Below are 27,873 nucleotides of genomic sequence, written 5' to 3' on the forward strand. Positions count from 1 at the left end.
GGGTATTTCGGTCCTGCAGTCGCCGGTGACGTTGGAAAGAATGTCAAAAGGACAGATCAGAACGGTAAAGAAAAGAAATGAGAAGCCGGATACCTTGCCGAAAATGATCTGCACTCTGGTCTCTGCGATATTTTCTATCGAGTGCGATGTGTGTAGAGCTATCCATCCATAGTGCAAGCGCATCCAAGGTGTTGGAATCAGCCAATTCACCTAGCGCAGACGATGCGCGGCGTAGGATAACGGGGGGTCGGCTCATAGGGTGAAGAGGACATGGAGATGCCCAAGCAAAGTGCTAAAAATTGAACATGGCACTGTAGAGCACACACCAAGGGGTGATCGCGATCATCCAATAAGCCTTCCTGGGTCAATGGAGAGATGTAACCATCGAAACCCAGTGCAGCCCAACCGCAAGACAAATAACATCATGTGTAGTCTTTGGCCAAGATCTGTACCCAGCGTGATAAAGTCCACGGTAGGCTCCAGCTGCCGGTACAACTGGACCTGGTCAGTGATCACTCAGCAGACTGTCCTTTCCAGTGGGTTCTTCAGCCCAACCACCAGGTTGGGGACGGCCGTCCTTGTGTGTCATTGAATGTGAAGAAATCTAGTGCGGCATTTGTAGGTAGTTTCTGGGAGCTGCCGCTGCCCATGATGAGTATGTGAGTAACTTCTTAAGAAGTGAGGCTATAGCTAACCGACTCTGCCAGTCAGATAGCGCCCGATATAATACCAGACAGCCAGGGTTTCCTGTCCTGTTCGCAGGGCCTCGGCCCGAAGTGCTTACGAACGTCGTCGAGGTGGTTGAGGTATGGGCTACGATTTCCGTAGACGGCTGACGGTTTCTGCGCGGTGACGGCTCCCCAGAAGTTTCGTGTAGGATCGCTGTCTTTCCATACGGTTGCTCCTCGTATCTCAAATATATGTCGATAAAAGTCACATCCTGCGATCCTATCGACTCGCGCAAGTCGTTCATTGAGTACCAGACCTCATATAAGTTGTTGTGGTGGTCGAGTCTCTCCTAAGGCCCATCGGACATTCTGTCCGCTGCGACGAGTGAACCGATAAAGCGTCCTGCTGCCCGGGACCGGTGGGTAGCGCTGTTCTCGCGATCAATCTGCAGGCCGTGATTATGGAACCGGCCATCTTCAGAATGTGCTGGACATGTTTGCCCGGGGAAGGAAGGTCGAGAATAGATGGTGTCGAGCCGCATGAGGGGGCTGTCCGGCGCCAGCTGCTCGCCCACCATGATTTCCCGGGCTATCGCAACCTTGGCCACGAAGGCCGCCTTCCTCACGTATCGATCATACCCCCAGATATGCAAGGCCGTCCTCCCTGAGATGTCGCAGGCGATCGGGCAGCCACAGAAATCATGGGTATGTTGCGTGACCCCTAGAATGAGATCTGGTTATCCGGGCCTTCTGCGGAGCACGAATGGGCTGAGCGGCAGTCGCAGGGCGTAGGTATCCACTGCTGGGACAAAGTCTGCGGTTTGGCCGCGAAGGGGTGCAAATGACAGAAATGAAAGTCGAAAAAGAGGAGAAATGCGATCTCCGGCTCTTCTCCGCATTTTGGTAATGGCCGGGTGTTGTCGAGGCTGGAGGTCGTGATGGATTGTGAAACGCGCGTTGGCCCTTTACACTCGGTCCAGTGTCCAGCTACTTGGAGACAACTGACTCGAAAGACGTAGGCAGTCAGAGTTATCACGCCCATGACGACTACTTTGGTGGGTTGCGCCTCAGAAAAGTCAGACTGCGAGCACAGGCCGTGAAACCAGTGGCTGTAGAGCAGGTCCGGGTGGGCAGTCATCCAACGCTCCACCCATGGCTACGACCATCCATCCGGAAGGGCAGTTGCGTGCTCTGCTCCGCTGTACAGATGATGTCCTGCGCGTAAGGCAGTGAGATCATCAGCCCAGATGATGCCGTTTTTGTGGACGAGAATCTGGTAGAGGAAGAAGGTATCCGTGCAGTGAGGTGGTAAATGGGCGAGGCACGCATTTGAGGGCAGTCTTTGTCAACCACACTGTCTGCCTTGCCCAAGCGAGGGATTAGGTACACCTGGATATTCCTGTAGCTGCTAGGAAGTATCCAGGGGCGATGGACGACTTGGATGGATTGTGGCCTCGTGGCCTCCATGAAAGTTCAGAGCTCAGGCCATGCCTTTCCACTCTCTGATATCATCGCCAGTTGCATCTCCAAAAATTCTGACGATGAACGAAACCGCGGTCTTCACCTACCACCACAGCTTCATTGATCAGCCCATTGTCAACATGCTTCTGGATTCCCGGTCGCCGCAGCACAGCACCATGTCTCGGGCCTCGCCTGACGAGACCTGTTCAAAGGCTAGCTTTGGGTGAGTCTGTAGTTTAGAAATCAGTGTTTTCTTGTCTGAATTAAGAATGTACTATAAGAATATAGACCTACAAGGTACCCCGGGCACAGGAATTGGAATAGACCTTGTTGAACTCCGCGCACCGGTACCACAGGCGGGGGTGGATGGCTCTATGTTGAATTTTCGTGCTCTGACCGGCTGCGACAGAATATGACAGGGAAAGAAGTATTGCCACGCAAATTTCAGCCGCAATTTCTTCGACTAGGCAATGGTAATCTTCTCTCCCGTCTTGCTGTTCCGCTTAGGCTGGGTCTGAGCAGCCTCGTACCGTTCTTTCCATTCGATGGGCCGGGGATTGACGCAAGCGAAGTACTCCGCCTCGGTCCGACGGTAACCCTCGATGTCGGCCCACTGAAACTGCCCGCGGTGCTCATTGCTCACAAGAGGATGTTCGGTGCCGAATTTTGTGTGGTAGGCGATGTGGACCTCCATGTCTGAATTCTCTTTGTCAACAAATATGTCCCACATGCGCACCCAGTTGTGAAGGACAGGGGCAGGAACCAGGATCCACTGAACCCCTCTCAACGGTCACCGCAGCACAGCACCATGTCTCGGGTCTCGCCCGACGAGCCCTGTTCGGAGGCTAACTTTGGATGGATCTGTGGTTTGGAAATCAGCGTTCTTATGCCTGGGTCAAGAATGTGTTATGAGATTGTAGACCTAGAAGGTACTCCTTCGACAGCCGAAGCTGCTTATACCGGAGAATAAGGTGGAACTTCTCATGTAGCTCATCCAAGAGCGAAGCTCGCACCCCGTCTTCGGTTTTGTCGGAGTTTGAAATCCGGTGATGATTGTGATGAATGTGGCAAACCTTCGCAACGCCAACCGAGGGAGTGGCACAGCGCAGTGACTTGCACACGGAGATGCTGGACTCAGGCGTCGGAGTCGAAGTCCACGAAAAAGCATCGAGCGAGCCCGGGATTTGAATGCACCGCCCAATCTGCGAAGTCTTTCAAGTACAGGGCCGAGTGTAGAGACTGTCTTCTTCCCCAGAGAGTCAACTTCAAGCGATATAGCCATTGGCGCGCCAACTGTGCAGGTATCAAGGGGACTCTGCATTTCGTGCAGCCAAATCCAGACGAAACCCCATGTGTGTCGGATTCCGGCTGCGAGATGACGCATTCATCGTGGTGCATCTCACCACACTTTGAGCAACTCCAGGACAGGGTGTGTGCACTGGGTACCATCTTCACCCCCCGATCCGCCTTCACAACCTCCCCGCAATCGCGGCACTTCGCCCACCGACCCGCCTTCTCACCCGGGAAGAGCAAGAACTTGCGGCGCATCGCGCACCCAGCCAGATGGTTGCAGAGCGTATACCGCTTATTGCAGACCTTCCGGTCGCAGTCGCGGCACTGCGGACCTCGGCCACGGCTCTGGGGCTGAGCGCTCCCCCTGAAAGCCTCGCAGGAACAAGAACACAGGGCCAGTAGTCCAGTATTTGCTGTAGACTGGACTATTCAGTCCCCTATATCGTCGGAACTTCCTACCCCCCAGAGCTGAGCAAGATGATAACAGAGCAGATGCGCAGGGCTTCATCATCCGGCCCAAAGGCTTCACTCTGTCTGGGAGCACTCGGGCCCAGTCCACGGACTGAACGACAACGACGATAACATACTTCCTATTTGCCCGGGTATCTATCGTGGAGCCCCGTGCTGTTGGGAAGATCGTTGCTGCAGTAGCTGGGGCAGGCTTCGTCTCCGACGGTCGGAAAGAGGCAATTTTTGACAAATGATGTAGAGAAGTGCTACTTTGGCAAACGAGCTTCCGACTCGAGAGATGCGACTGAGGTACAGAAGTCAGTGCAAGTCGATCTAAAAAGTCAATGACTCACCCTCAACGCTGGTAGACTGACTCGAGTCGCCTTCGCTCGAGCCGCCTTGGCTGTCTGACGACTCGGCCGTCACTTCGTCTGATTAGAGTGCTTCCAGCCGAACAGGCATTACATTCATGATAAGAGACGGAAGGAGGAAGGCCCGCACCCTATATACATGGATAGGTGTCATTGGTGCCTCAGCGGCGAATGATTCCGATGGTCGAGCCAGGTCGGAACCATACCATTGGCCTCGGTCAATAGCCAGATTGGACTGTCGAGGGTGAAAACGAACAAAACAAGAAATGAGCCAGAGCGTATCAGCAAAGGGCAGATTTAGACTGGATGCTTGGAGTTTTCGAGGGTATGTCTCGCGCGCTTGGTGGTGAAGAGAGAATCGCTAACGTGAACGGGATAGCAACATCTGCGCAGAAACCATCCGATCCTTGGTAGCGCGCAAGATGCCTGCGGTTGACCAAGACACTGATTCAAGGCCAGGCGCGACTATTAAAGAATTGCTTCTGACTCCTCGGAACGACATCAACACCGTCTGCCCATAGCCCTCGTCCAGGGGACGCCAAGTCAGCCCGGCGGATGCTGCGAACGAAACGATAAGCCCAGATGATGCTGGCATGCACCGTCTTGCTCGGTGATGGGGAAAGAGCCGTTGGCGATGCGGTGCGAACTCCGATAATCACATAGACCGGGTGGTGGTGCGGATTTCGGGCGAGCACCTGCCACGGAGGTTGTGGTTGAAAGCCCACACTTCGTGCTCCGGTGTTCGAAGTTGCGGAAGTATTTTCTGAGGAAAGTCGATGGCATTACTCGCCTTATCTTCTTTGGTAGGTGGCGTAGCAGCTCGCAGCGCTCTGCTTGATTTCCTTTGCAAGCAATGGTCTGTGGGTACTTTCCAGGATACTAGTGGGACTTCCGTCCCCTTCTATTCGCACTGCGGTGTACATCATGTCTGATCCCCGGCTACTCTTCAAGACCTGATGACAGGTCAGACGCCTGGTAGCGGGGCTGTAGCTGGGCTGCGTCTAGCCGCTGACAGGTAGTTTCTTCGGTCCTGGACTTACAATGGCCGCTCCATGATCCGGCGCTGCAAGCATTCCTCCTTTTGAACAACATAGACGCTGTCTATGCTACCGCGCTTCCCCTAAGCATGATTTCCTTGACTGCACAAAGCCTTCCATGAGTCTCATGGTCTCTCGTATGTGATAGGGTACATGACTGGCTACTAGTCTATAGGCTAGAAGCCTGAAGCCCAGTGAGCGGAGGTAGTCGGCGCCGATTGTTGCTTCAAATGTCTCGCCGATCAAATCTAGAACCGATGCCGAATTTATAACTCAGCTGTCCGAAGCAATCATACAGTAATAAATCACTGGATCGGGTCGGTCTCTGCAGACCGAGACGGCGATTCTCAGATGGCCCCCGGTGGGTCGGATCAACTGAACTTCACATGGTTCCTGCAGGCCCTCATCTCCCGCGCAAGGCCACAGCTAGAGGGGGCATCAACAAAGGCTTTGTACCACGAGCGGCAGTGCTTTCTCTGCCAACCGAATGACATTCGCATGAGGCGTCCAGAATGTGGTGTGATCTCTGGCCCCTCTATGCGTAGTTGACGGAGTTGAGGGCCGTCATCGTTGTTTGACGCCGGAAGGCGCAGCTGGCCAATGGAACGAGTATTCTCCGAGATAGTATACAGGAGGTTCTTGGGCTTGATGCAACGTATCTCACATGAGAGCAGGGAAAAAGAATATATGCGTCCTTCGAGGCGATTGAAATGAGGCGATGGCTTGGACTCGAGGGTCTGTTAGACTAACTAAAAGCATGGAAGCAAAACCTCCGCAGTTGGTCGGGCAGACTGTTCGCGGACAAAATATGCGCTCGAAACAAATGAGTGAGGAGCGGATAAGAGGACCCCAGCCGCTTCGTCGATGTAGATGATGATGCGCTGATTCCCCACGGCTCAGTGCGGAAAGGTCTCCCCCGGAGCCGCGTGGTTGTGTCGGTTGCGACGCACACCGTGCAAGCCGCTTGTCGCTCTCCATGATCGCGATCCACGGGAGTCATTTCCCCTGCTGCTTGAAACTGCTTGTCGCGAGTTCGGCGCTCAATCAGCACCACTGTGTCGCAGCAGCACTAAAGGGAAAGTTCCACAGAGGCCACAGGGTAGACTAGACACTGGAGTCCAGCGCCCGATTGAGTGAAGGCTGTGGTCGCATCGGTCCGCTGCTTCGTGCCTATGTAGGACCAGATGCGGCATATTTGACCCTCAACTTTCCGAGGAAAGCAGTAGGTACACACTGCGTCAATGCCCATGAGCAGAGAAAGAAAACTCGTGAAGGACGTTGGACTACCAGGGCTTGAAAGTTATACCAAAGCCCACTGGCAGAGTTAGTCTGAGCCTGCCCATGGTGATTATTCTGAGCAGCAGCGATAGGCGCGTGCTCCAATCGCAAGGTCTATTTAAATAGCGGAGAGGCTGTGACGACCTCCGGTGCCGTTCATCCCGCGGTGTTGATGAGCTCGACAGGCGCGAATTGCGCGAATGATTGAAAAGAGCGTGACAGGGCGCTCAGGGTCTGCCCCGGTGTGGCCACTTGGGGTAGCTATTTGCCATTAGCAGAGCCGGTCACCAAAAATACTCAGAAGGCCAACTGTGCCTCTGGGAGACGAGAATGGTTATTGAGATAGTCTGAGCCGTCACGGTCGTGATGTTTCATCGACTGCTCCAGGGCGTGTTGGATCCCAAGTATGAGAGGGGGATATCGGCGACCAGGGAGCACCAGCCACTGACCCATGGGAACCCCAGTTATCCTCCATGCTAGACATCTGTGCGAGACGAAGATCAATCAATTGGACCCGCAGCATGAAGAAGAGGTCCTGTCTTCGGAGAAAAGAGAAAAGAAAAAGGAGTAGAGTCTACCGAACCATCCTTCCCAATTGTGGGGACCGCTGACAGGGCGCCGAGGTGCCTGTCAAATTCATCATGGCCGGCGGACTTTGAATGTCTTGAGTAGTTCGTTGGTCAAGCTCCTAATCCCAGGCAGCCTCGATTATGATCAGCCGTGGGAGCCCTGCTCCAGCACTTGGTGTCTTGCGCCTTTTTTTGGAAAGCCTTGGGCAGAATAGGCATGGGGACCTTCTCGACATGCTCCAGCACGGCGATAAAATGTGCATGACGGGCGTTAGAGTCGATTTCGCCGCTTCTATGCTCCCGTAGAAGGTGTCGATGAAGCCGTTTCTCCACCACGCGTCGGGCCTCGACGAAGTCGAACAAATTGTCGGCCTCGTAAGCGACGGGGAGGGATTCCCAGCTTCTGACGAGGACGGCCGTAACCTGTGGGACGTCTGGCGAAGACTTTCTAGCTGATCGCCTATGCATTTTACTTGCACCTCGATGGTAGAAGGAGGCGTTGCGCGTCACGAGGCTGATGATACCGGTTCCGTGTCCCTTTCCATCACGGTCCGTGCCACCGTCCTGGACCCAGTCTTCATACCCGATTAGCTGCGGAAAGTCCTCCGGAGGGAGCTGCAAGTGCACATTCACCTCTGCAGGAGCCCAGGACCGCCGTGTTGACACACCAAAATCAAGACTCTGGCATGAGGGATAAGCAGAGTACCAGTCAGAAGCCCGCCGATGCTAATCCTGCACCTCTCAACGCACACGTCGGCTGGAGAGCAAGAAGGCTGGAGGGCGAGTGGACTTCAACTGTTGGTGCAGAATGACTTGAATCCAGCGGTAGTCCGAGAGACTAAAGACCGGATTGATCTGATGTAGAACGAGGCTGGCTAACGGACGCCCCAGCCTGTCCATGTAGAGCCGGTGGTGGGAGTACAGGAAAGCGAGCAACTGCCTCCAGAGCTCCTGGACTGCTTCGAGCGGTACTTGCTGGTGCAAAAAGGACAGCTGAGTTTAACGGCAGCATGTCCGTCACGTTGAAGAGAGATATGCTGGGTACGATCGAGAGTATCAGCCAAGGAAAAACACCCAGGGTAGATTCGATCTCACCTGCCAGATCCCCGACGACCCACTGGAATGATCATCGGACGATGGAAAACATGCATCGAGCTTCCGAACGTGAGGAACGGCCTTGGGCCTTCCCCGCAGACGCAGAGGACACGTGACATACAGGCGTCGCAAAGGTCAAGCAGGCGCTGGTAATAGGTGATGCCGCCTCTCCCTGCTTCTGCGTAACCGAGACAAGTTCCCGGTTGGCACACTGGGCCACGAGGTGCACTCGGGCCAACCAGCAACGGTGGTGTCCGGCCGCCCGCAACCCTGTACATTACAGAGAAGATAGGCTCCTGCGTCTGGCTCAGGTGTGCGACGCTCAAGCAGATCAAAGAGCACCGCGGCTCCAGATTGACCGGTGTCCGAACCGGCACGCGATCGCTTTTGAGTCATCGTGTGGCTGAGGCTGCGTTATGTGGCTAGAATGTGTCTGGACCATCAGCTTTGTCCGCAAAAGTCTGCTTCGGTTCGCTTGCATGTCCCGCCTCGGTAGGAACCGCGTCCACTGTTTCGGGATATTCACAGATACGGACGGCCCGAGCTGCTTTCAGGTTATGGAAAGAGATGATGTGGCCAAACAAGAGTTTCATTGATGGGATGAGGAGAGAAGAAAGGAGGAAGGTTCCCAGGCACCGATGGCCGGACAGCTGCCACGACGAGGTCATGCATGGGGCCAGAACGCAGCCGTGCGAGGCTTGTGGGATGTAGTTCTTCGGAGGGTTCTGTTTGAGGTACACTTGGAGCATGGGCATGATGGTTACGGCGGAAGGGTGAGGATGGTGGTGCCATGGTTGATGGCAAGGAGGGTTCAGTATGCAACAACGAGCAGGAAGTGGCTGCATTGAGGCCGAAGCGAGAGACAGTGTGGTAGTCACTCCAGAAGCAATGAGCCAGGCATATATGGCATCGCATACCTGAACACCTCCCCTTTGAGGATTTCAGGAATCATGTGGTCAAGGATTGGGTGTACAGTACCAGGACGTTCATCTCTCGCCCACTCGCGCCAGAGCTCCGGGTTTTTCGCCTGAGCCTGGATTTCCTTGCCGAGGAACTTGTTCCACTGGCGGGGCTTCCCACTGGCCGGGTCCTGCGAGTCGAGAATATCCCTGATTCCGAACCACTGGTGCCGGTACAGAAGCCAATCTCGCATCAGTAGCATGAATTGTTCCTTCTGGAATACCAGCTCCCAGATGCGGACGGCGGAGTCCATCCCCAAGCCTCGTGCCACGGCGCCAGGGCGGGTGTCGATGGATTTCACATATGCGTGGAAGAGGTGTTCGAGTCTATCCCACGGGCAAGCGTCCCCAGCGGCCGTGGTGTTCGAACGGACCTTCCGGGCGGTCTTCGGCAAGGATCGCTTGATCGCGTCTATTGAAAGGTGCTCGGGGAGATCGCCTTCCTTCTCAACGGGGGTCGGGACCTGGAAAATGCCAGTGGTGGGGAACCGGCCGGGCGGGGTAGTAGACGAGAGAGGGACGGAGGAGTTTTTCGATGGTGGGAGTGAAGACTGGCTGCCTTGCGGGGTGTTGTTGTTCGGCTGCTGGCCGGTGTTCGGGACAGTATCGGGACGCGGGCGCGACCATGAATCGGCGGCATTCCCCAGTTCCCAGACACGAACGCTGCGCCCATCTGAACAGGTGCACCTATTGTTGGTATGGCACATTTCGTACCGGAGGCCGCGTCGTGTATCTGCGCCGGAAACCCCCCAATTCCATGGGCAGGTCGTGCATCCGTCGTAGGATGTTTCGCATGCGCTGGACCCGCTGCTCTGTTAACCGAAACTCAACAGCTGGGCCACCCGGCCGGACATGCTATCAATCGTGCGTGCGCAACAGACAAGACAGTGAGCTGAAGAGTCATCAAGGGCGACAGATCCCGTCCAGGGCTCAGATGGGTAAACGGTACAGAGCATGCAAGTCATTGCTCCCATCGAAACAGATCTTTTGGTTTGTGATGATGATTTTGGCGTCTGAGGTGCTTCTCGCGAAACATGGGTTTGAACTCTTGGTTGCAAAGCAGAACCTCCACCGCCTGCAAGCACTCGCCCAAGGGGATGGAGTAGAGTGGACAATCGCTCATTCTCTCTTTGCGAACATGGGAGGCTTTGGGATGAGGTCGAATTCGGCATCACCTGGACGAAGATCTGGTGCCACTTCTCACCCCCTTCCGCCACCGCCGCCGCCAGTTTTCAGTAGTCATACATCGAGTTTCCACTGCGCAGGATCTGTTCCAACGCGTCCTGTGTCCAAGCCCCGGCCAGGTCTTTGCCCCCAGCCGAGGGGCGCAGACCGGGTAGCCCCATCTCCTCCTCCTCCTCCTCCTCCACGGTCTCTCGCTGGCGCTTGCGGGAGTGTGGTGAGTCGGTCGTCCACGTTGTCCGAGACGAGCTTAGCCGGCTTCTGTCCGGGTGTTATGCTTCCTACAGTGGCTTGAGCCCCTAGTCTCCAGCACCAACAGTCGACGAGGGACTGTAAACTCGAACCCGGAGAGTGGATCAGATTTCGTACATTCATGACTGACCTGGAGATGCAGAACAAACCACTTGCCCAGTCATCTGCTCCTTCGGACTTCTCCCAGGACGTTCCGAGCACGCTCCCACCTCATGACCTTATCGTCATTCGGGGCACTCAAGATAGACTCCCTGTGGTAGGCTTGCGTGCACCAGCCATCTCAATGAGGCCACAGGTATCTCGTGTGAAGTGCTCGGACCGGGAAATGCTTCATGCACCCGGTGATGATTTAACAGCAAAGTAGGGATTCAAACGCACCACCAGAGCAAAGTAGAAAGACCCGATGGCCGTTTTCTAGCTGCCAATGAAAGGTACAAGAGCTGTACCAGTCTCCGCTATCACCTCAGAGATTCCGCATGTCGGAGAGTCTTTGGAATGTCCACCTCGGAATATGTGGTTCCTTACAAGAGCCGCTGGAGGAGGGCTCACTGCCATAATACACACAGTTCAGCGCTCTCTCCAGGGTGAGAAGTTATTTCACAGACATTGGCACTGCAGCTGATGCACACTGCGATAATGGGGAGCGCGGCAGGGATGATGCCATGGAAAATTGGGTGCCAGTCGAAGAGCACACCACAAGACGATAACTCGTCAATGCCGCCAAGACAGATGAGATCCCACTGTTGACTGTGCCCTGTGGACACGGCATTGTAGACAATACGCACTAGCTCGATGGTAGGACTGTGTTCAAACAAGAAGGCGGATAAGAGCCGTGGCGATGATGAATCATTGACTGAGCTAGGGAACAAAGAGGCAGGCGTAGGGTGCAGGGGATTGAGATAAACGCGCTTGACTGTCGATCAAGTGGAAGAAGGTGACTGCGGTCGCTACAACTGAACTGACAAGACTAGTACAGATGCGCGCCCCGGGTGTCTGTTGTAATCGTTCTCAGAGGCATTGTCTGGCAAGCTTTCAAACTCTCTCTGAAGAAATCCAGACGAAAGAAGCTCCTGTCGGAAGAGACTTCGTGCGCAGACTCTAACAGAGGGATGCGGACGGACCAATGTGCAAATAATGCGGGGATCTGTGAAAGCCAAGGAAACCAACGTGGCGAAGTCGATACTCTTAAAGTAACAGATCGTGCAGCTCGTGTTCAAAGGATAGAGGAGTTCAACACCACCGAACAAACTGACAACATTGCGACCTGTTCCGTGATCATTCGTGTTCGCTCTTTGTGCTAATAAAGTGGGCGAGACTCTGCCCACCATTGTACACACCAACTTAAGCCCTGTAGATGCACGAGAACGCGGTATCTTGTGCAGGGCGTATCTCGAGGCGTCTTTTTCAGTGTTCAGAGAGCATAGACCGGGAAGATAACCAAGGCAGCTGTTGTAGTACCATCTCTCATAATCACATGACTCCGACACCGTACAGATAGATAATTCACCAAGATTCATAAACCTCTGCACATCATCTTGGCGGTACAACGACTCGCCAGGAATATAGAGCCGGCGGCAATTTGCCTCTAGCGCAATCGATCTGGGTTGAAAGGGTCACCAGCTGACTGGGCCGGTTTGGGCGGATCCAGACTTCCAGCAGCATTTTCCAAGCAAGAGCGATATGACGCTTAAAAGACCCGCCTGGGTATACTTCGCGATCGTGTCCGATGCATTGAACCAGCGCAGTCAGTCAGACAGACAGACACTATGGTGCCTTGGCTGGAAAGTCCTGATCCTCCCAATGCAGGCCCAGCTTTGGCCGGGGAATCGAGCTTTCAGACCGGCATGCATGATAGCTTACGCTTTCGTAGAATATGCCTCGACAGGCAGTATGGCAAGCAATCTCAGCACATCCTACTACACGGCGTAGACTTCCTTGCTGGTTGGGAAACAGGCCGACGGAGTTTATGTCTTTCCAGGTCCGACGGCACCCGCTTTGAAGATGCCGCCCCCAAACGGCATTCTTCCCTTCTGCGGATGGCGTGAACCGAAGGTTGGACGGCTCCGATGCTTCAGCTGGAATCTGCATGCCTGGTATGGGGATCTCGTTACGGGGCTACCGACCAAGTTTGCAGTCTTTTGGTAGGTTCCAGAAGCGTTGGAATGCGGCAAAGGTCTCTTCGCGAAGACGATCAATGGATAGAGAGACCATGAATGCATTTGCTGTGTCCTGCCGGGGGTCGCAGAGGTCAGCAAGGTACCAGGGCGACTCATCCACAGATCATCTTCTTCGGATCAAAGACGCCTTGAAACCAATGCTCGTCCTCATCCTTAGAAACCGAATCCTCCCGGAGTTCCTCCTAGTGTCAACTTGCATGACATCGGGACCGCGAGGCGTGGCAGGGACCTACAACCAGGGCCTTCGCGATGTCGAATAGCGGGGAAAGATGCTAACTGGGCCGCCACTGCTCCAATTATGGACAGGGCTGGCTGCTCCTCTGCTGGTTGGCGCAGCCCTGACCCGCGCTGCGTTGGTGCGGATCCCATCATCCAGCTGGCCGCACCGCGGGTCCTCCAGGGCACGGTTTCTGACAGGCCCCGACGAAGGTCACTGGGATGTCCCAGCCCGCCCTCAACAGCGACAGGATGCGCTAGAAAAGCGCAAGTGCAGGGCAACCACGGCATAGAACAGGGCCGCAAAGGTCCTGGCACCGTCCAGGAGGGGATAGACGCTTCTTTTCCGCCACATTGGTGAGATTAAACTAGGAAATAAGGAAGGGAACTCCGTTGTTGGACACTTCCACCACGTGGTTGAGGCGTTCTTGGCACTAGATGACTATGAAGATTGTCCCCAACCCCGAAAGATAGGATCATCTGCTCCATACCGCAAAGGCTGGGTCGGTGTCACGTTGCTTAACCAAGCCATCCGCAACACCAATGAACAGATGCAACAGGCTCTGCGTCTGCGACTGGAATATCACAGGCGGTGCACCCTGCACACCCTGCTCAATCGCGTCATCCTGCTGCTGGGCATGGTCAACATGCCGATGTGTTCAAATAGAGATTGAACCCGAAGCTGAGTCGCAGACCCTGGAAATGTGGAAGACCACCCGCTTTTCCTGTCTCTGGTACGGGGCGTCACCGCAGCTTCGACAGTCTGACCATAGACGATACGATGTCGTATAGCCAAAATGTGCGTTTTATGCAGCGAATCCTGGCTCAACGGCCCGTCCTAGTCGGCCAAATAGATTACCATCCCCCCACTGAGGACAGGCACATACCCGCCATCCGGCACCGCACTCGAAATTTCACTCCGCGGCGCAGTGGCAACCATAGGTCAAAGGTCAATGTTAGAATGAAATCATGTCAGAGATACCCACGTCATGTGGTTGCAACCCTGAGTGAGTTCAGCCACAGCGCCGCAAGCATAGCACCGTGCCCACACTTCCTGCGGGCACCACGTGGGGAAGTTTGCGTTCGTCCGAGCAAGCCGCATTCGCCAAGTGGATTCAGGATAAAAGCGAGGTAGCTGGCGGAACTTAGCATGAATCCGAACCTTGTCCCCGTTCACGTGTACTATGGTGATCAACCCGTCTCCCGGACTGCAGCAGCAACGAGCCTCCTGTGCTTTTCTTCTCCACGCCCGCCCACCTCTTCCCCAACCCTCTCCGCTTCCCACTTCCCTCCATGCCTTCTAGCAAGATGCAAGTCCCACGGAAAGCTCCGAGAAGGCTGCCTCCCGCAGTGCTCGCACATCTGTGTCTGGGGGTCATACAGGACCGTATGATGTCGACGCAGCAGCGCCAGCGAGCCAAATCTCCGTGAGCAGTGAACGCGGTCTGAGCCAAGGGTAGCTCATGCATACGAGCCGACGGGGCTGGTTGTGGATGCACTTGATGTCGCCGCCGGGCGTCGGGACTGAGCCTGCCGGGCGCTTTGGCAGAGGCGGCAAGGATTGCGCCCTTTGGTGTTAAGTCTGTCCAAGGTCGTCTTGTCCACTTGAAGTCCAGCAGCGAATCTGTCCGAGGAGAGGGTCCACAGTACTGTTCCAGACTTGCACATCGGTAGCATGGAATCTCATAGTAAACCCTATGAATTAGGCCCATCCACAGATTTAAGGTAGCAGAACGACGAGAGCCAGGTTTGTCAATTGGTATCGTGTTTATCGATTCGGATCGACGGGGACCCTATAATATCTGGAAATGCAAAAGCAAGCTTGGCCGCTTGGGCTTGAAATGAAAGTGCCCGAGGGTTTTGCCAATAGGAGGAAAGAGTGCGTGTTCTCTGGTGTATTGGTCAGATTGAAGACCATTGCGTGGAACACTCGCCCTGGGTCAGCGCGTCACCTGTTCTGGAGGGGGGCTGCGCGACTATTCCGCCCAGCGGGTGTCTTTCAAAACGCCAGCAAGAGGGAGGAATTGTGTAGGACATCAAAACTACCAGACGCCTGACGCAGCTTGACGTTCGGACTCAACCTCAAGGCACAAAGGCTTTTCTCTCCCAAGCTTCGCCCCTGGATGGAAGGTCTTCACGGCTTGAACCGTGAGCATTATCGCGGAAGCTTGAGGACCGGGACTCAGACCTCAGCTCAACACGGGAAGTCGATCCAATCTATCTCCAAGAACCGCCTATCATTGCTTCAATTGTGCAGCATCCAGTCCAGTGTGTCAATCATAATGACAAGTTCCGCTTGAGCAAGGAGAGCTCGTAGCCGAGTTCGCAGGGTCAGGCTACGGCAGGCCGCAGTGCACCTGGTCGGCGATAGTGCGGCGTGGTCGGATGAGAGGTCCATACTCGCGATCGAATTCGAAAGTTGCGAATCTCGGTCCCGGGGGGAGACGTCTTCGACGAGTGAGAGGGTCTCGCAGTCTCTTCACCGCAGATGCCTCACAAGATTCCACGAGTGGGCCGCGACGGTGCGGCTGACGACCAGAAAATTAGGTACAATCAAAGGGGAGCCGGCCACGGTGTCTCCGCTCCACCAACAGAGCTCGAAAACCTTGAACGCACAATCCCCATGGCTGGATTTGTGGCTCGGCTGGGAGGCGAATAAGGGGGTGAGACTACCAGAAAAGAGACGAACTCGGTTCTACCCAACCTCGGATGGAAGAAGGAGGCTTTCCGTGCATGCGGAAACTAAAGGGAAATCCCGGTCCACCTCAAGATTATCACAAAGCCCCCACTGCAAGAGACAAAGCATCAAAGCTCTCTCATCAGCTAAGATCATTTGCAATTCGTCCCGTGGATGGAGCCGCAATCCCTCCGGAGGAAGTGTGCTACGACCCGGAAGCCGGCTTACTTCTCCCAGTCTTCGACGGTCTCGACCTTTTCTGGTAGCGCGATGGCTGGTCCCCGCCGAGGCAATCCGATCTCCGGTCCGGCGCGAGAGGCCAAACAGCCGCAGGAGAACCCGGAGGGCGTACAGACCGGCGTACGCGGTGATCTGCTTGCGCCGGCCGGCCACGTGGAGCATGCGTGGGAACAGGAGGTAAAGGGGGAGTTGGAGCTCGTGAAACACGCCGCAGGAGATCTATCCTCCGGCCAATCTCCCCTTGGTGTGATATTCCTCCATCTCCGCCCAGTCCATCATCCTCTTGCCGGTCGACAAGGCCACTCGGCCCAGAAGACATACGTTCCCTCGTGTTCTTCGCGCCCATTGCCCGGCATGCGGTGCGGATCCCGAAGGGTGACGGTCTCCCGACGGGGTTATCGGTAATCAGAGCACCCTGGGAAGACGGCCGAGGCATGGTCTTGGCAGTAGACCGTTGGCCAGACGCGTGTTCTCGTTGCCATTCCTCTGTCAAAGCCTGCTAACGAGACACCCAGGAGGGTGGGGCTGCTTCGTGCAGAGACCTTGAAGAGACACAGCCATGAGGAAAGGCTCGCAGGCCTTGGCCTGGTTTGTCATCAGCGTCGTCTAGGTACGTCAACGGTAACCAGTCGTTTGGACCCTCATTTCCGTGGAGCATGCGACGACGATGAGGAGCTGGGCCAGAAACCGGGCGATGCCCTGAAGACAGGTCTGCACATCGACACGGCGATGTTGCTGCAGTCCTCAGGCTCATCAGTGGAGACACCATTTTACTGTAGTAGGTGGACGACAAATTGTAGTTCTCCAGGTGCTGGATCGTGTTCTCACTTTACCTGCCAATCTCGGGGTAACGATATCTTTGGAATCTGCGACTCGCAGACACAAATCAAGTTCACGTTGCGTCACGGTTGCCAGGCGCCGCAGCGGGCCGGCTGAAAATGCGGCGTATGACCGCCCCGAGGTATGTTGCCTCGGTCCCGGACCCAGCCTTTCATGGCTGCAAAGGCATCAGGGCACCAAGCCCGACCGAGACAATAGAACTCCCAGTGCTCGGTACCGAACCCGCTCAGAAGGTGGGGATTCGACTATTTTCCCCGGGGAATGTTGAGCATAGCCATCGCTCTTGGCTCAGCAACGTGAATATGCATGGTAGCAACACGTGTACATGGCAAGCGAAACTCTTCAGAGCGGTGCAGCGGCGCTACGGAGCTCAGTTGGTCGTAGACGTGCTCGTCTCGATCACGGCGCAAACCGAACGCGCTGATGTGGTTGCCGTCATGTCTGACGCGAAACTGAATTAGGGGGCAGGAACATCGCATTGTGTTACGCGGCGGTTCGTTCTCACTGGGGTCCGATATCTTGGTGTCGTGCCTCTGTTGAGTAGTTCTTCTTGCAGTCACGGGTCGGGAAGCGCGTCGAATTGGGCATCTGAACAGAGGTAGTGATGCAGGAACGGGTATGATGCTGTGAGCAATCGTTACGCGCCAGTCGTCTCCAGCGACTAAGGTTTAAAAGTCTCCAGAAAGGCGCGACTTCTCTTCTCGCAATGGCCCGTTCCTCCATGACGTCGATGAAGGCTGAACGCGAAGGTAGCTTTGCGAGTTCTCAACCACAGGAGATGTGAACAGCAGTGCCCTGGAGGGCTAGGCACTCCAAAACAGTCATTCCATCATGACTTTGATGAGGAACTACTCCTGTGGTTGTTCCTCCATGGGGGAGTCAGCGGCTAGAAGCACGGCAAGGCCCCAAGGGTCTCGACCGTGTTTCCGTTCCATGGGACTATTGCCGCCTGTCTTGCTGGAGCAACAACCATGCCGGTAATGTGTCAGTAGGTGTGGCAGTTCAGGCAGCGGATGGACGGTGACCGGATAGCGGACGCGCAGAATCTGAAGGGCGCACAAGAGCCAAACAATTCCGTTCGGCTCTTCCTGCTCGCAGATGCTGCCGGAGGAGGAACACCGACGGAAAAACCCGCTGGCAGTGCGGGCGCGCCCACCCCACCGGCGACATGCAGATGTACCGCCCGGGCTCCTTGTGGAGGCAGCGGATCGGGCTGCCGGCGTCGAAGCCCTTGCCGGAGGGGCATTTGGCGGGCAGGGTGTGGATTTCGGGCGGGGGGTTGTTTTCTGGGGGTGCGTGGGGTTCGGGAGGTTCGGGGGGGTTTAGCCGGGGGTTTCGATGCGGGTGCGGGGGCGGGGGTGTTGACGACGCCGCTGTTGGAAGGTTAGGTGTTGGTCCGACAATGCCTCATGAAAAGCAAGGACTGCTGCCAATACACCTGCCTTGGGTCGAAGTTCACCGTGTTCTTCACAGGTGGGATCCAGAGCATGCCCAGGAAGCCGTGTGGTATGCGGCCAAGAAGGTGGTCGCACTGACACTCGTCCAGTGAATGAAGCCTTGTACTGAGGAAGGCAACTGATCTGCACGGCCAGTGTGTCATGCAAGACCGTGCGCAGTATCCGGGATGAATATTGCGAGGTCCCGCGGGTTCACCAAGCTCAGCAGCCTCAACAGCCACGGCAGCCTCAACAGGTGCCACAGGCTCAGGGAACGAGCCAATGAATGATCGGCGAAAGTGATTGGGAAGGAAGGACTGTCCAGGCGTGTCCCAGTATGAATCGGACATGGCCCAGGCATGAATCGGTCTGGCTGCTGGAGCATGGGTTGAATCACCGGCGCCGACGTGTGGTACGATCCACCCCATACTCCGGAGTACCTTTTCCCTTCCCCAAGCAGGACGCCTTGGCCACTGACATGACAAGTAGGGTTAAAGTGCACATCGGGTGCAAGACAGCGACCATGAGGTGATCCGTGTCCACTATACGCAGTGTGTGACACATTGCACCATTTCCTGAGCCTAGCTGGGCTAATCACGGTTCTCCTCAGGCTCGTAGCTCACAATAGCACTGCACGAGAAAGCCCGCGCGACACAAGCCGTGGAGGGAAGGGGCCGCATTCCGTCATCCAGGGTGCCTGATACGACGATGGTCCGCTGGTGCTCGTGAACTGTATATGAGTTATACACCCGGAGGTCGAGCGTAGACTCCATATTGGTGGTGGTGGTAATGAACGGCATGTTGCAGAAGGGCCTCAGCGATCCAGGAGCTCAAGAGACAGTGCTGGATTTGGAGACGGATTGGATGTCGGACAGGTGGATCTTTTGGACGTGGTGGGTAATGCTTAGAGAGTATTCCAGTGGTCCAGTCCCAGTTGGGGGCTCAGACAACTCAGAAAGAGACCATCTCCCAGTGGATTATTGTAGCCAAACCGAGGGTTGTGGTGCATGTTCGCCAGCTAGGTTTGGCGGTTCAGACATAGATCCTATCGGTCGCGAAAGCGTCAGTACGGTTGTGCAACAAGCTCCTTCCCTCTGCGTCTGGAACAATGGGAGAAGGTGGTGATGGACTTACTGTAAACCCTCCATCTATCTCTCAGTTTCAAGCGCCGACCGAACTCACGTACCTCCTCATCCAAGAGCGACCTCCATCCTCTCAGCTGGCCAAGACGTTCTCGACACTCCTTAAGCACAACCCGTGAAGCGTCAATGGCTCGGCTAGCAGTCGTCTGATCTAACTATTGGATAATAGAACAGCTCATGTCTAAGCCCTAGGCATCAGCAACAATGCTCAACAATCAACGGAAGAAGAAATGGTAGCTTACTCGGGGTTAACTCAAGCATAACCCGATGTCGAAGCAGACCGTCTCACCAGCGAACCTGGGCTCCGGAGCAGACATGCGAGCAGAGAGGACTACCTCAACCGGTCCCTCTGATCGTCCGCCAAGCTTTCCGATCTGCAGCAGCTAGAGCTTGTGCCATATCTCGCTCACACATAAGCTCGCTGTATCCCTCATCGTCCGATGACACGGACTCTACCACCATCTCCTGCTCCCCGCGTTCGTGGATCCTGCGTCAAGGGTAAACTTTCCGTCTGCAACAGCGACGGAACGACATTCAGCCAAGCTCTCAGATCCTCAGCCTTGCCAAAGACCCCTTGATGAATTCCGGGTGCAAGGAAGAGGAGACTGCTGGCTACAATCTGCAAGATAATCACAAACCTCAGCCTGCTATGGTACGAGTCCCCGCATCCTCCTTTGGAGAAAGCGAAGGAAGCGAGGAAATCCCAAGCAATGTGCTTCTTGGACCCATCCACCGACATCCCGAGGAGAGGGAAGACAACCGCCGTTTCTGAGGTTGGATATGCGGAGGTGCAATGCGCAGCACAACGGAAAGGCTTTCGTAATACATGTGGAGGTAGGCGGCCAGGCATGATTCCTAGATGTAGTGTGCAGAGGATGTTAGTTCAAGGCTTGGTCTGGGTAGGAACAAGGAACAAGGAACTAACTAGGGGATGTAAGCATGCCGTCAAACCAACTGCCGCGTGGCGCCATTCACGGGAATGCCTTTGTTGATAGCCCAGGGGAAATCGGCTTGCAAAGAGACTCTTTCTGAGCAGTTAGCAAAGGAGCGAGCGGGTTCACAAAGGGGTCACAGTACTCAGTAGACTTCATGGAGCATGGGGCCTGGATTGGAGGTGCTTCCGTGGACAGTTTGGAGGTCAAGCAAGGGCTGCTCATAGTTCTGAGGTAGGGCTTTGCGGGTGATAGTGACGGTTGTGGGACATGGACTGCCGTGAACTTAAGGCATGGGTGAAAAAAGATTGGAAAAGACTCGGAACAGAGAACATGTTAAGTTGTAAAGGGCTAAGGAATCAATGAAACCCAACGAGAAATATATGTACAGAGGAAGGAATGAGAGAATGTTGAAGAGAAGAAAGAAGGAGGCAGAGGTTGTCGCTGGATAGGTATATATATTGTATGGAGAGGTAGTAAGTGACGGGAGTGAGAATAGACAAACTTCACCAGAGAAGAATTAAAGGCACGGCCGTTAATGCGAGGTCTCGGTAGAGAGTACAGTGTTAATAGGGCGGCTGGATACAGAGCACACCCGTTAATGGAGAGCTGGGGCAGAGAAAAGTGTTGATAACTTAACCGGATAAAAAGCACGGCCGTTAATAGAATACTAGGTAAAGGCCTGGGTGCTAATAGAGAGACCACAGGCGTGAATGAAAGGACTGGGCAACGGGAAAAGTGTTAATAAGGAGACTACCAGAAACTGCAATGGCCAGCAAACGCCAGTCAAACGCCAACCCCCCCCAAGCCGACAAGGGAAAGGCCCAGATTCAGCCCAGTGGGTCCGTCGACTGGGCAGCCCCACTGCCAGACTATGCTTGACCGTCGTGTTTGACAGCTGCTGCAGGCCGGAATCAGGCAATCGTCAGCTGCTACTGCATTCCCCCGGTCATCATCAACATCATCAGACGGAAGCACCGTTTGCTCACCCCTCCACTCCTCAGCATCAAGTAAATCTGAAGCTCCAGGTGCTCGATCACGACCCTGACCCTGCATCACGAATCGTCGGAAGATCCATGTCTGAATCCGGGTGTGACCGTTGTCGATCCAGCCATGCAGCCTGGTGATAGGTGCAATGCTTTTCCCGCTCTCCACTGCTTGCGTTTGAGGTTGATGGAGGTTTCCGACTAGGGTTGAGGTTAACCGGCCAGGAGGGTCTGAGGGTCTGTCGTTCTCTCTTTCGCTCTTTTCTTTCTCCCCTCTGGTGTCTGTCTTTTCTGTTCCGATTCTAATTCTGTGGTGGTTCTGGCTTTCTTTGCTACTACTGCTGCTGAGCGCGTTTGTCCAACCCCGCATACTACCCAAGAGCTACTCCCTCACACCACACCCACCATGCGTATACCTCTCCTCCTCATCCTCCTGCTCCAGACCCTCGCGGTCTCCAGCGTGGGCATCAGTCTCCCACCCCCTCCCCACGACCCTCCACCCACCGACCACGCCGCCCAATTTCCCTGGAAATTCCAGCGGGCCACCGCGGCCGACCACACCACCAAAACTCAACTCTACGCCCTCGCCGCCCAACAGCAACAGCAGCAACCGCACTTCGCCCACTACCTGCAACACTACCTGGGTAACACCGGGACGGACGCCGACATCTCGCCGGACGAACTGCTAGCCGCGCTACCCCGCTTCTACGAGGAGGTGCAAACGCTGGTGACCTTCAAGGCGCGCCTGGCCGCCCAGGATCTGGTCGCAGGCGAGCGTCCCACCGTCCTCTTCAGCAGCTTCTGGCACGAATACGCCACCACCAGCGAGGAAGGTTGGGATTGGTTCCTCGCGCTGGACCGTTTCCTGTACAGTGTCACGGGCGCGGTGCAGCTGGCCGCAGACAGCAGTGCGGAACCCAAAGTGCAGTTTCGGGTGGATGTGCTGCGCCCGTTTGATTTTTCGGCCGGCCGAGAGATCGTGCTCGGTCGATATGAGTATCGCGATGCGCAGCTGGTCGACTTGCAGGTCAAGGGGCTGGCGCGGGAGTTTGTGATTCGAGGGTCGAGCCAGGGGTATTACCTGGAGCAGCAGCAGCAGCAGCAGCAGCAGCAGGAACAGCGGCAACAGGAGGAGGGAGAGGACAGCACGGTATCCGTAAACCCATAGAGCAAGAAATACCCCCTTGATCCACGAATGAAAAGAATGCAAAGGCCAATCTCACCCAATCCAACTGATGGCCTCACACCGGCCCAAACTGTCCGCAACCGCCTGAATCCGATGCGTCATCCAACCAGACGTAAACCCGTCCGCCTTCTTCCCCAATTGCATCCCCCTCCCCAACCAACACCTCCCCTCCCCGACCGCAAACCGATATCCCAGACACAGGGCCTCATGGGCACACATCTCCCTACACTCGTCAACCGTGGCGGTCGGCCCAACCTCGTCGCCCACCAAATTATCCCACCCATCCTTCGGGGACTGAATCTGGCCCCAGACCACCCGCCAAAACACATCCCGATAAACCATGACCCGACCGGTATACCCATCGCGGTCCCACCCCTTCTCCATCTCCACCAAGCCACGCAGATCCGCCTCCCCATCCAGATGATGAAACGACACCGCGGGATAACACCACACCCGATCGGGGGTATCCGCACGCACACCGAAGAAATCCACCTCGCCCGGCGGCGCGATCTGCAATATGGGCCAGCTCCACGTCAGCGCCACGCCGCAGCTCTCCAGCAAGATCCCCAACAGACAGTCGCCGGCCCAGTGGGCATCGACAGCCGTCTCCCAGCCGTCGCCGCTCTGCGCTCGCAGGTCGCGGGCGAGCTCCATGGCCGGCCGCGAGAGCACGAACCCGGACCCGCCGTGCGCGAACAGCGCGTCCACGATCTGCATCTGGTTGCCCAAGTACCACGGCTTGTGCGGGTCGAAGCGCGCCAGCCAGGCAGCCAGGTTGTGCCAGAGCAGGTAGGTGTCGGCCTCCATGAAGACGAACCACCGGGCCGACGGACGCGCGGCCAGCGCGGCGTCGACCATCGGCAGGAATTTCCATTTGTCCAGCTTCCACCCCGGGTTGTTGGGTTTGCCGATCGGCGTGTTGACGTCCGCGACCAGGTCGGCGGGTGTGAGGCCGGCGTGGCCGGCGATGCGCACGCGGTTGTACAGACCGAAATCGGGGTTGGTGGATTTCGTGGCGCTGGAGATGTAGGAGCCGAGGATGTCTTGCGTGGAAACGGTCGAGGAGAGGGGCTCGGCGTAGTCGGAGTAGATCACGTAGTTGGGGATGCAGCGCAGGGTGGTGGTCAGGTGCGGGGGCACTTTGGTGCGGGCTTCGGTGATGCCGGTTTTGAGGATGACCAGCACGTCATCGTAGATGGGGGGGAGGGCGCAGTCGGAGGGGGTGGGATGGAGAGGGAGAGCAGGAGGTGAGGAGGAGAAGCTGAAGGTGTGGTGGAAGGTGTAGATAACAGCAATAATGACAATGGCGGGGAGAAGGCGCCGGAGTCGGAGTGACATGATGATTTACTACCAGGAGTGATGAGATTACAGTAATAATATTAAGGGGTGTGAGGAGGAGAGGCCCTGCAACAAATCAACAAATGAACGCGAGGGGGGATATTGAATTATGTAATCCCCGGCCGTGCGGAGGCCGGACTTACGGATTGGCCGAGACCCGTATCTCCGCTTGCACTTTACAGTACTGTAAACACAACCTCCTCTCTTCACCAACTACTACTACTTGTTCATCTCCATTCTCCAGCTCACTCCACAACCCACCACCATCATCACAGTCGACTCCGATTCAACCCTTGCACCACCTCCCTCGCCCCGCGTCGCCCACTCCGCACCGCCCCCTCCATATATCCCTTCCACTCCGCCGCCGTCTCCGTCCCCACAAAGTGCACATTCCCGACCGGCTCCCGCAACGCCTCGCCCGCCAGCGTCAACACCCCCGGCGGCAGCGCCGGACACGGACAACCCCAGCCCGACAGCTCCTCCTCGCTCCACTCGTGGCCCAACGCTTCCACAAACTCTGCGGCCGGGACATCGGGCTCATCATAGATCCGCCCCAACTGGCGCAGCAGCGCCTGCTCCCGCTTGCGCGGGTCCTTCTCCCGCGCCCACTGCCGGCCACTCTCACCCGCCAAGAACGCCGTGAGCACGAACTTGCCATCGCGGGGGCTGCTCGTGTCCCGATAGATGGACGCGGGGCCCTTGAACGACTGCACCAGCCCACAATACCCGCGCTCGACCCACCAGGCCGACCGGAACACCAGCATCACCTTGGTGTAGTAGCCGTACCGGAAGGAGTCGACCAGCAGCTGTTTCTTGGCCGGGAGCGGCGGGTGGAACTGGATGGTCTTGAGGACCGGCGTCGGGGTGGAGCAGATCACTTTCTTGGCGCGGATGGCGCGGCCCGTCCGGGAGAGGACGACAACTCCCGGGCGAGGGCTTGGGAGGATGGCGTCTACGCGCTCGCCGAAGTGGATTGTGTTTGTCGGGAGGTCGCCCGCCATGGCCTGGGCGAAGCTCTGCGTGCCCTCGCGGACGCGCAGGTACTGCGCCCCGTGGCGCCGGTCGGACCGCATCTGGATCAGGCCGCCGCCGGAGCGGCAGTAGTTCAGGAAATAGAGGGCCGAGATGTCGGTGGGTTCTTGGCCGAGCATGGCGCGCGTCCAGACTGAGGCAGTCGCGAGAGCGGCGGGGCTGACATTGCGGGATTGCAGGTAGGCGTAGAAAGAGAGCGAGTCGAGAGCGGGGTCGGTGGGGTTTTCGCAGGAGAGTGCCTGGCAGTCCGCCTCGCACATTTCCCGGACGTTGTCGAGTTCGGATCGGATTTGCGGTGTGATCTGGGGTGGTCAGTGTGATGAGGTTGAGTGTGAAGATGAGGGTGTTGCAACTTACGCATGGGGTTTGGCCGTAGGGGAAGAGAACGGTAGGGCCCTTGTCCTGCTCCAGCAGACAGTTGCCGGTGGTGTTCTGCTCGATGAGCTCGACGCCGGCGCGTCGTGCGAGGGCGATCATCTCGGTCTGGTTGGTGTCGTTGATCCAGGCAGCGCCCAGGTCGACGACTCCTGTGCCGCTGGGGAGGGTCTCCGTCCATGTTTTCCCGCCTACCCGGTCCCGGCCTTCCAGGATGAGACAGGAGAGGCCGGATTGGAGGACCGACTCGGCTGCTGCCAGACCGGAGAGACCTGCGCCGATGACGAGGACGTCGACGTCGGCATCAGTTGGCGAGGGCAGCGAGCGGGGGACGGTGGGGGACGGAACTGCAACGGTTGCAGCGATCTCGTACTTCCACTCCGGCACGGCCAGAGCAGGAACCGGCACAACGGTCACAGCAGGAAGATGGCCAGCGAGGAAGGTCTGAAGGGGCTTCGGGTGTAGACGGTTGGCCGCATCGTAATTGACAACGTAGAGGGTTAAACTGACAATATCACGCGGAGAGGCGCCGGCCGCGGCGATGACACGGTGCAAGTTCAACAAGGCCAGATGGATCTGTGAGACGCCATCGGAGGGAGTCTTGCCCGCTAAGGTGCCGGGTTGACCGGAGATGTGCAGCAGAGGGCCGTTGGAGATGACCCCGGCGGCGTGGTAGGCGGCGGGGTCGGTCACAATGGCTTTGGTAGACATGACGATCCTGCAGTGACAATAATGCTGAATGAGTGGCCAAGACGTAGTAGAAGCGGGGTTCTTATATCCAGGGATGATGCATGGATGCTGGATGCGCCTGCAGCGGGCTATCGCGGGACAATCCAATTAGGGCTATCTTATCCGGGGTGGCTTGCCGTGTTGGCCGCCCCGGGATGACCTGCCTCAACAGTGGCTTATCGTGGAGGTAGCCGCTGCGGAGAAGCTGGCAGTAGAACAGCCAGAATCCAGCAAGAAAGTGAAAGTATATAGCTCTCAACTCTTGCAAGGATTATCACCAACCCATCTTCCCATCACCCACATATATACAAACCAAAATGTCCAACCGCGGCAAAATCCACGACACCAAAGTCCTCACCATCGCCGACCTGGCGGTCGAGGCACAAAAACGCCTGCCCCCGGTCGTACGAGGTTCGTGGCGACTACTCTTACCCCTCAATCCCCAGCGCCAACAAAGCCTAACAGAAAGAAACAGACTACTTCAACGAAGGCGCCGGCGACCTGATCACGTACACCCTACCTCCCCTTCCCCCTTCCCCATCCCCATCCCCAGCTCCATACTCACAAAGAAATACAGCCTCCGCGACAACGAAGCAGCCTACGGCCGCTACAAACTCATGCCGCGGGTGCTCCGCGACGTCTCCAATCTCGACACAACCACCACGCTTTTCGGCCATAGAATCGCCTTCCCGTTCGGCTTCTCCCCCGCGGCAGCCCACAAACTCGCGCACATCGACGGCGAGACGGGGACTTCGCGCGCGGCCGCGGCCCATAACATCCCGATGGCGCTGTCCTCGTGGTCGACCTCCAGCGTGGAGGAGGTGATCGCCGCGAGCGAGGGGCGGGGGAATCCGTATATCATGCAGGTGTCGTTCTTCCAGGATATCACTATCACGGAGAGGATCATTCAAGCGGCGGAGAGTTTGTCCCCCCCCCCCCCTCCACCCCAATCAGGCCGACTTTTCTACTTTCCAGAGCCTGGGAAATAAGGCTAGTTGTGCTCAGTACACGTAACCCAAGCTTCAAACTCAGTCAGGATAGGGAAAGATACTGATATATTCATTCAACAGAGGCAGGCTACAAAGCTCTCTTCGTGAGCGTCGACCTCCCCATCCTGGGCAACCGGCTCAACGAATCCCGCAACAACTTCAACTTCCCGCCGCACTTGAAGTTCCCCGTGCTGGCCGGGGCGGCCGAGATGGGGCTGGAGGATACGTACGAGCGGGGTTATGGTATTCCCCAACCCTCCCTCTATCCTTGAATTCTAAAGAAAGCAACTAACAAGAGAAAGACGCAACCATCCACTGGACGAAAACCATCCCCTGGCTGCGCCAGCACACCAGCCTCGCCATCTGGCTGAAGGGCGTCTACGCGCCCGCCGACATCGAGCTCGCCATCCAGCACGGCGTCGACGGCGTGCTCATCTCCAACCACGGCGGGCGGCAGCTGGACGGGGTGCCCGCCACGCTGGATGCGCTGCGGGTGTGCGCCCCCGTCGCAAGGGGGCGCATCCCCTTGGCGGTGGACGGGGGCATCCGTCGCGGATCGGACGTGTTCAAGGCGTTGGCGCTGGGGGCGAGTTGTTGTTTTGTGGGGAGGGTACCGATTTGGGGGCTGGCGGTATGTTTTCTCTCTTTTGTGTTTTCTTGTGGGGGGAGGGGGGTGTGCTAACGCCTGCGTGTCTAGTATAATGGGGAGCAAGGGGTGGATTTGGCGATCCGGATTATCTATGATGAGTTTTGTCGGACGATGATGCTTGCTGGGTGAGTCGGTCCCTACGGGGTTGGGTGGAGTGTCTGCCCAGTGCTAACGGGGTGATAGGTGTCGGACGATCGCGGATATCACGCCGGAGCATTTGGCGGTGTTGGAGAGGGGGGTTTTGGCGAAGTTGTAGACTGCTGGAGCAGAATATATAGATTTGATATAGATATGAAGCGGGCTGCTAGCTGAAT

At 56.5% G+C, this 27,873-nt stretch overlaps 13 protein-coding genes across 13 annotated transcripts; 3 read left to right on the forward strand and 10 right to left on the reverse strand.

Annotated features, from left to right (window-relative positions):
• Nucleotides 1-1,018: 1,018 nt before the first annotated feature.
• BO72DRAFT_497575 (uncharacterized protein) lies at nucleotides 1,019-2,823 on the reverse strand (the record flags this gene model as incomplete). The annotated part of the gene is made up of 3 exons (XM_040948700.1): nucleotides 1,019-1,389; nucleotides 2,431-2,501; nucleotides 2,660-2,823. The coding sequence occupies 3 exons, from the start codon at nucleotides 2,821-2,823 to the stop codon at nucleotides 1,019-1,021; spliced, it is 606 nt and encodes a 201-aa protein (XP_040799853.1).
• Nucleotides 2,824-2,909: 86 nt separating this feature from the next.
• BO72DRAFT_155045 (uncharacterized protein) lies at nucleotides 2,910-3,613 on the reverse strand. Its single transcript, XM_040939260.1, has 2 exons — nucleotides 3,052-3,613; nucleotides 2,910-2,990 (listed from the first exon to the last, which is right to left on the reverse strand). The coding sequence occupies exon 1, from the start codon at nucleotides 3,511-3,513 to the stop codon at nucleotides 3,052-3,054; it is 462 nt and encodes a 153-aa protein (XP_040799854.1). The 5' UTR covers nucleotides 3,514-3,613; the 3' UTR covers nucleotides 2,910-2,990.
• A 4,167-nt stretch (nucleotides 3,614-7,780) lies between these two features.
• BO72DRAFT_155007 (uncharacterized protein) lies at nucleotides 7,781-8,638 on the reverse strand. The gene is made up of 2 exons (XM_040939259.1): nucleotides 8,223-8,638; nucleotides 7,781-8,164 (listed from the first exon to the last, which is right to left on the reverse strand). Exons 1-2 carry the CDS (start codon nucleotides 8,498-8,500, stop codon nucleotides 7,966-7,968), a joined length of 477 nt encoding a protein of 158 aa, XP_040799855.1. The 5' UTR covers nucleotides 8,501-8,638; the 3' UTR covers nucleotides 7,781-7,965.
• A 458-nt stretch (nucleotides 8,639-9,096) lies between these two features.
• BO72DRAFT_459999 (uncharacterized protein) lies at nucleotides 9,097-9,888 on the reverse strand (the record flags this gene model as incomplete). The annotated part of the gene is made up of 1 exon (XM_040946446.1): nucleotides 9,097-9,888. One exon carries the CDS (start codon nucleotides 9,886-9,888, stop codon nucleotides 9,097-9,099), a length of 792 nt encoding a protein of 263 aa, XP_040799856.1.
• Nucleotides 9,889-11,473: 1,585 nt separating this feature from the next.
• Nucleotides 11,474-12,255, reverse strand: BO72DRAFT_154940 (uncharacterized protein). Its single transcript, XM_040939258.1, has one exon. It carries the CDS (start codon nucleotides 12,130-12,132, stop codon nucleotides 11,563-11,565), a length of 570 nt encoding a protein of 189 aa, XP_040799857.1. The 5' UTR covers nucleotides 12,133-12,255; the 3' UTR covers nucleotides 11,474-11,562.
• Nucleotides 12,256-15,955: 3,700 nt separating this feature from the next.
• Nucleotides 15,956-17,226, forward strand: BO72DRAFT_497579 (uncharacterized protein; the record flags this gene model as incomplete). The annotated part of the gene is made up of 3 exons (XM_040948701.1): nucleotides 15,956-16,326; nucleotides 16,441-16,703; nucleotides 16,841-17,226. The coding sequence occupies 3 exons, from the start codon at nucleotides 15,956-15,958 to the stop codon at nucleotides 17,224-17,226; spliced, it is 1,020 nt and encodes a 339-aa protein (XP_040799858.1).
• A 541-nt stretch (nucleotides 17,227-17,767) lies between these two features.
• Nucleotides 17,768-19,001, reverse strand: BO72DRAFT_497580 (uncharacterized protein; the record flags this gene model as incomplete). Its single annotated transcript, XM_040948702.1, has 2 exons — nucleotides 17,768-18,138; nucleotides 18,800-19,001. The coding sequence occupies 2 exons, from the start codon at nucleotides 18,999-19,001 to the stop codon at nucleotides 17,768-17,770; spliced, it is 573 nt and encodes a 190-aa protein (XP_040799859.1).
• Nucleotides 19,002-19,401: 400 nt separating this feature from the next.
• Nucleotides 19,402-20,502, reverse strand: BO72DRAFT_154930 (uncharacterized protein). Its single transcript, XM_040939257.1, has 4 exons — nucleotides 20,421-20,502; nucleotides 20,269-20,367; nucleotides 19,586-20,198; nucleotides 19,402-19,524 (listed from the first exon to the last, which is right to left on the reverse strand). The coding sequence occupies exons 2-3, from the start codon at nucleotides 20,312-20,314 to the stop codon at nucleotides 19,774-19,776; spliced, it is 471 nt and encodes a 156-aa protein (XP_040799860.1). The 5' UTR covers nucleotides 20,315-20,367; nucleotides 20,421-20,502; the 3' UTR covers nucleotides 19,402-19,524; nucleotides 19,586-19,773.
• A 386-nt stretch (nucleotides 20,503-20,888) lies between these two features.
• Nucleotides 20,889-22,010, reverse strand: BO72DRAFT_155246 (uncharacterized protein). The gene has a single exon (XM_040939262.1). The coding sequence runs from the start codon at nucleotides 21,629-21,631 to the stop codon at nucleotides 21,062-21,064; it is 570 nt and encodes a 189-aa protein (XP_040799861.1). The 5' UTR covers nucleotides 21,632-22,010; the 3' UTR covers nucleotides 20,889-21,061.
• On the forward strand, nucleotides 21,668-22,429 carry BO72DRAFT_497581 (uncharacterized protein; the record flags this gene model as incomplete). The annotated part of the gene is made up of 1 exon (XM_040948703.1): nucleotides 21,668-22,429. The coding sequence occupies one exon, from the start codon at nucleotides 21,668-21,670 to the stop codon at nucleotides 22,427-22,429; it is 762 nt and encodes a 253-aa protein (XP_040799862.1).
• Nucleotides 22,430-22,455: 26 nt separating this feature from the next.
• BO72DRAFT_155227 (uncharacterized protein) lies at nucleotides 22,456-24,096 on the reverse strand. Its single transcript, XM_040939261.1, has one exon. It carries the CDS (start codon nucleotides 23,783-23,785, stop codon nucleotides 22,481-22,483), a length of 1,305 nt encoding a protein of 434 aa, XP_040799863.1. The 5' UTR covers nucleotides 23,786-24,096; the 3' UTR covers nucleotides 22,456-22,480.
• On the reverse strand, nucleotides 24,026-26,018 carry BO72DRAFT_431991 (putative flavin-containing amine oxidase). The gene is made up of 2 exons (XM_040943152.1): nucleotides 25,175-26,018; nucleotides 24,026-25,119 (listed from the first exon to the last, which is right to left on the reverse strand). The coding sequence occupies exons 1-2, from the start codon at nucleotides 25,901-25,903 to the stop codon at nucleotides 24,055-24,057; spliced, it is 1,794 nt and encodes a 597-aa protein (XP_040799864.1). The 5' UTR covers nucleotides 25,904-26,018; the 3' UTR covers nucleotides 24,026-24,054.
• Nucleotides 26,019-26,196: 178 nt separating this feature from the next.
• BO72DRAFT_431993 (alpha-hydroxy acid oxidase) lies at nucleotides 26,197-27,815 on the forward strand (the record flags this gene model as incomplete). The annotated part of the gene is made up of 7 exons (XM_040943153.1): nucleotides 26,197-26,332; nucleotides 26,397-26,430; nucleotides 26,499-26,842; nucleotides 26,992-27,153; nucleotides 27,213-27,541; nucleotides 27,608-27,684; nucleotides 27,743-27,815. Exons 1-7 carry the CDS (start codon nucleotides 26,239-26,241, stop codon nucleotides 27,813-27,815), a joined length of 1,113 nt encoding a protein of 370 aa, XP_040799865.1. The 5' UTR covers nucleotides 26,197-26,238.
• Nucleotides 27,816-27,873: the final 58 nt, after the last annotated feature.

This window comes from Aspergillus fijiensis, assembly GCF_003184825.1.
Source record: "Aspergillus fijiensis CBS 313.89 unplaced genomic scaffold BO72scaffold_33, whole genome shotgun sequence".
NCBI lineage: Eukaryota > Fungi > Ascomycota > Eurotiomycetes > Eurotiales > Aspergillaceae > Aspergillus > Aspergillus fijiensis.

Coding starts and splice junctions, on each gene's coding strand:
- BO72DRAFT_155045 (XM_040939260.1), bottom strand. CDS start 3,513: ATGCGTCATCTCGCAGCCGGAATCCGACACACATGGGGTTTCGTCTGG.
- BO72DRAFT_155007 (XM_040939259.1), bottom strand. CDS start 8,500: ATGTACAGGGTTGCGGGCGGCCGGACACCACCGTTGCTGGTTGGCCCG. Junction 8,165..8,222: donor GGTCGTCGGGGATCTGGCAG/GTGAGATCGAAT, acceptor GATCGTACCCAG/CATATCTCTCTTCAACGTGA.
- BO72DRAFT_154940 (XM_040939258.1), bottom strand. CDS start 12,132: ATGAATCTTGGTGAATTATCTATCTGTACGGTGTCGGAGTCATGTGAT.
- BO72DRAFT_154930 (XM_040939257.1), bottom strand. CDS start 20,314: ATGGCGCCACGCGGCAGTTGGTTTGACGGCATGCTTACATCCCCTA. Junction 20,199..20,268: donor CGGCATGCTTACATCCCCTA/GTTAGTTCCTTG, acceptor CACTACATCTAG/GAATCATGCCTGGCCGCCTA.
- BO72DRAFT_155246 (XM_040939262.1), bottom strand. CDS start 21,631: ATGCGGGGTTGGACAAACGCGCTCAGCAGCAGTAGTAGCAAAGAAAGC.
- BO72DRAFT_155227 (XM_040939261.1), bottom strand. CDS start 23,785: ATGTCACTCCGACTCCGGCGCCTTCTCCCCGCCATTGTCATTATTGCT.
- BO72DRAFT_431991 (XM_040943152.1), bottom strand. CDS start 25,903: ATGTCTACCAAAGCCATTGTGACCGACCCCGCCGCCTACCACGCCGCC. Junction 25,120..25,174: donor CCTACGGCCAAACCCCATGC/GTAAGTTGCAAC, acceptor TGACCACCCCAG/ATCACACCGCAAATCCGATC.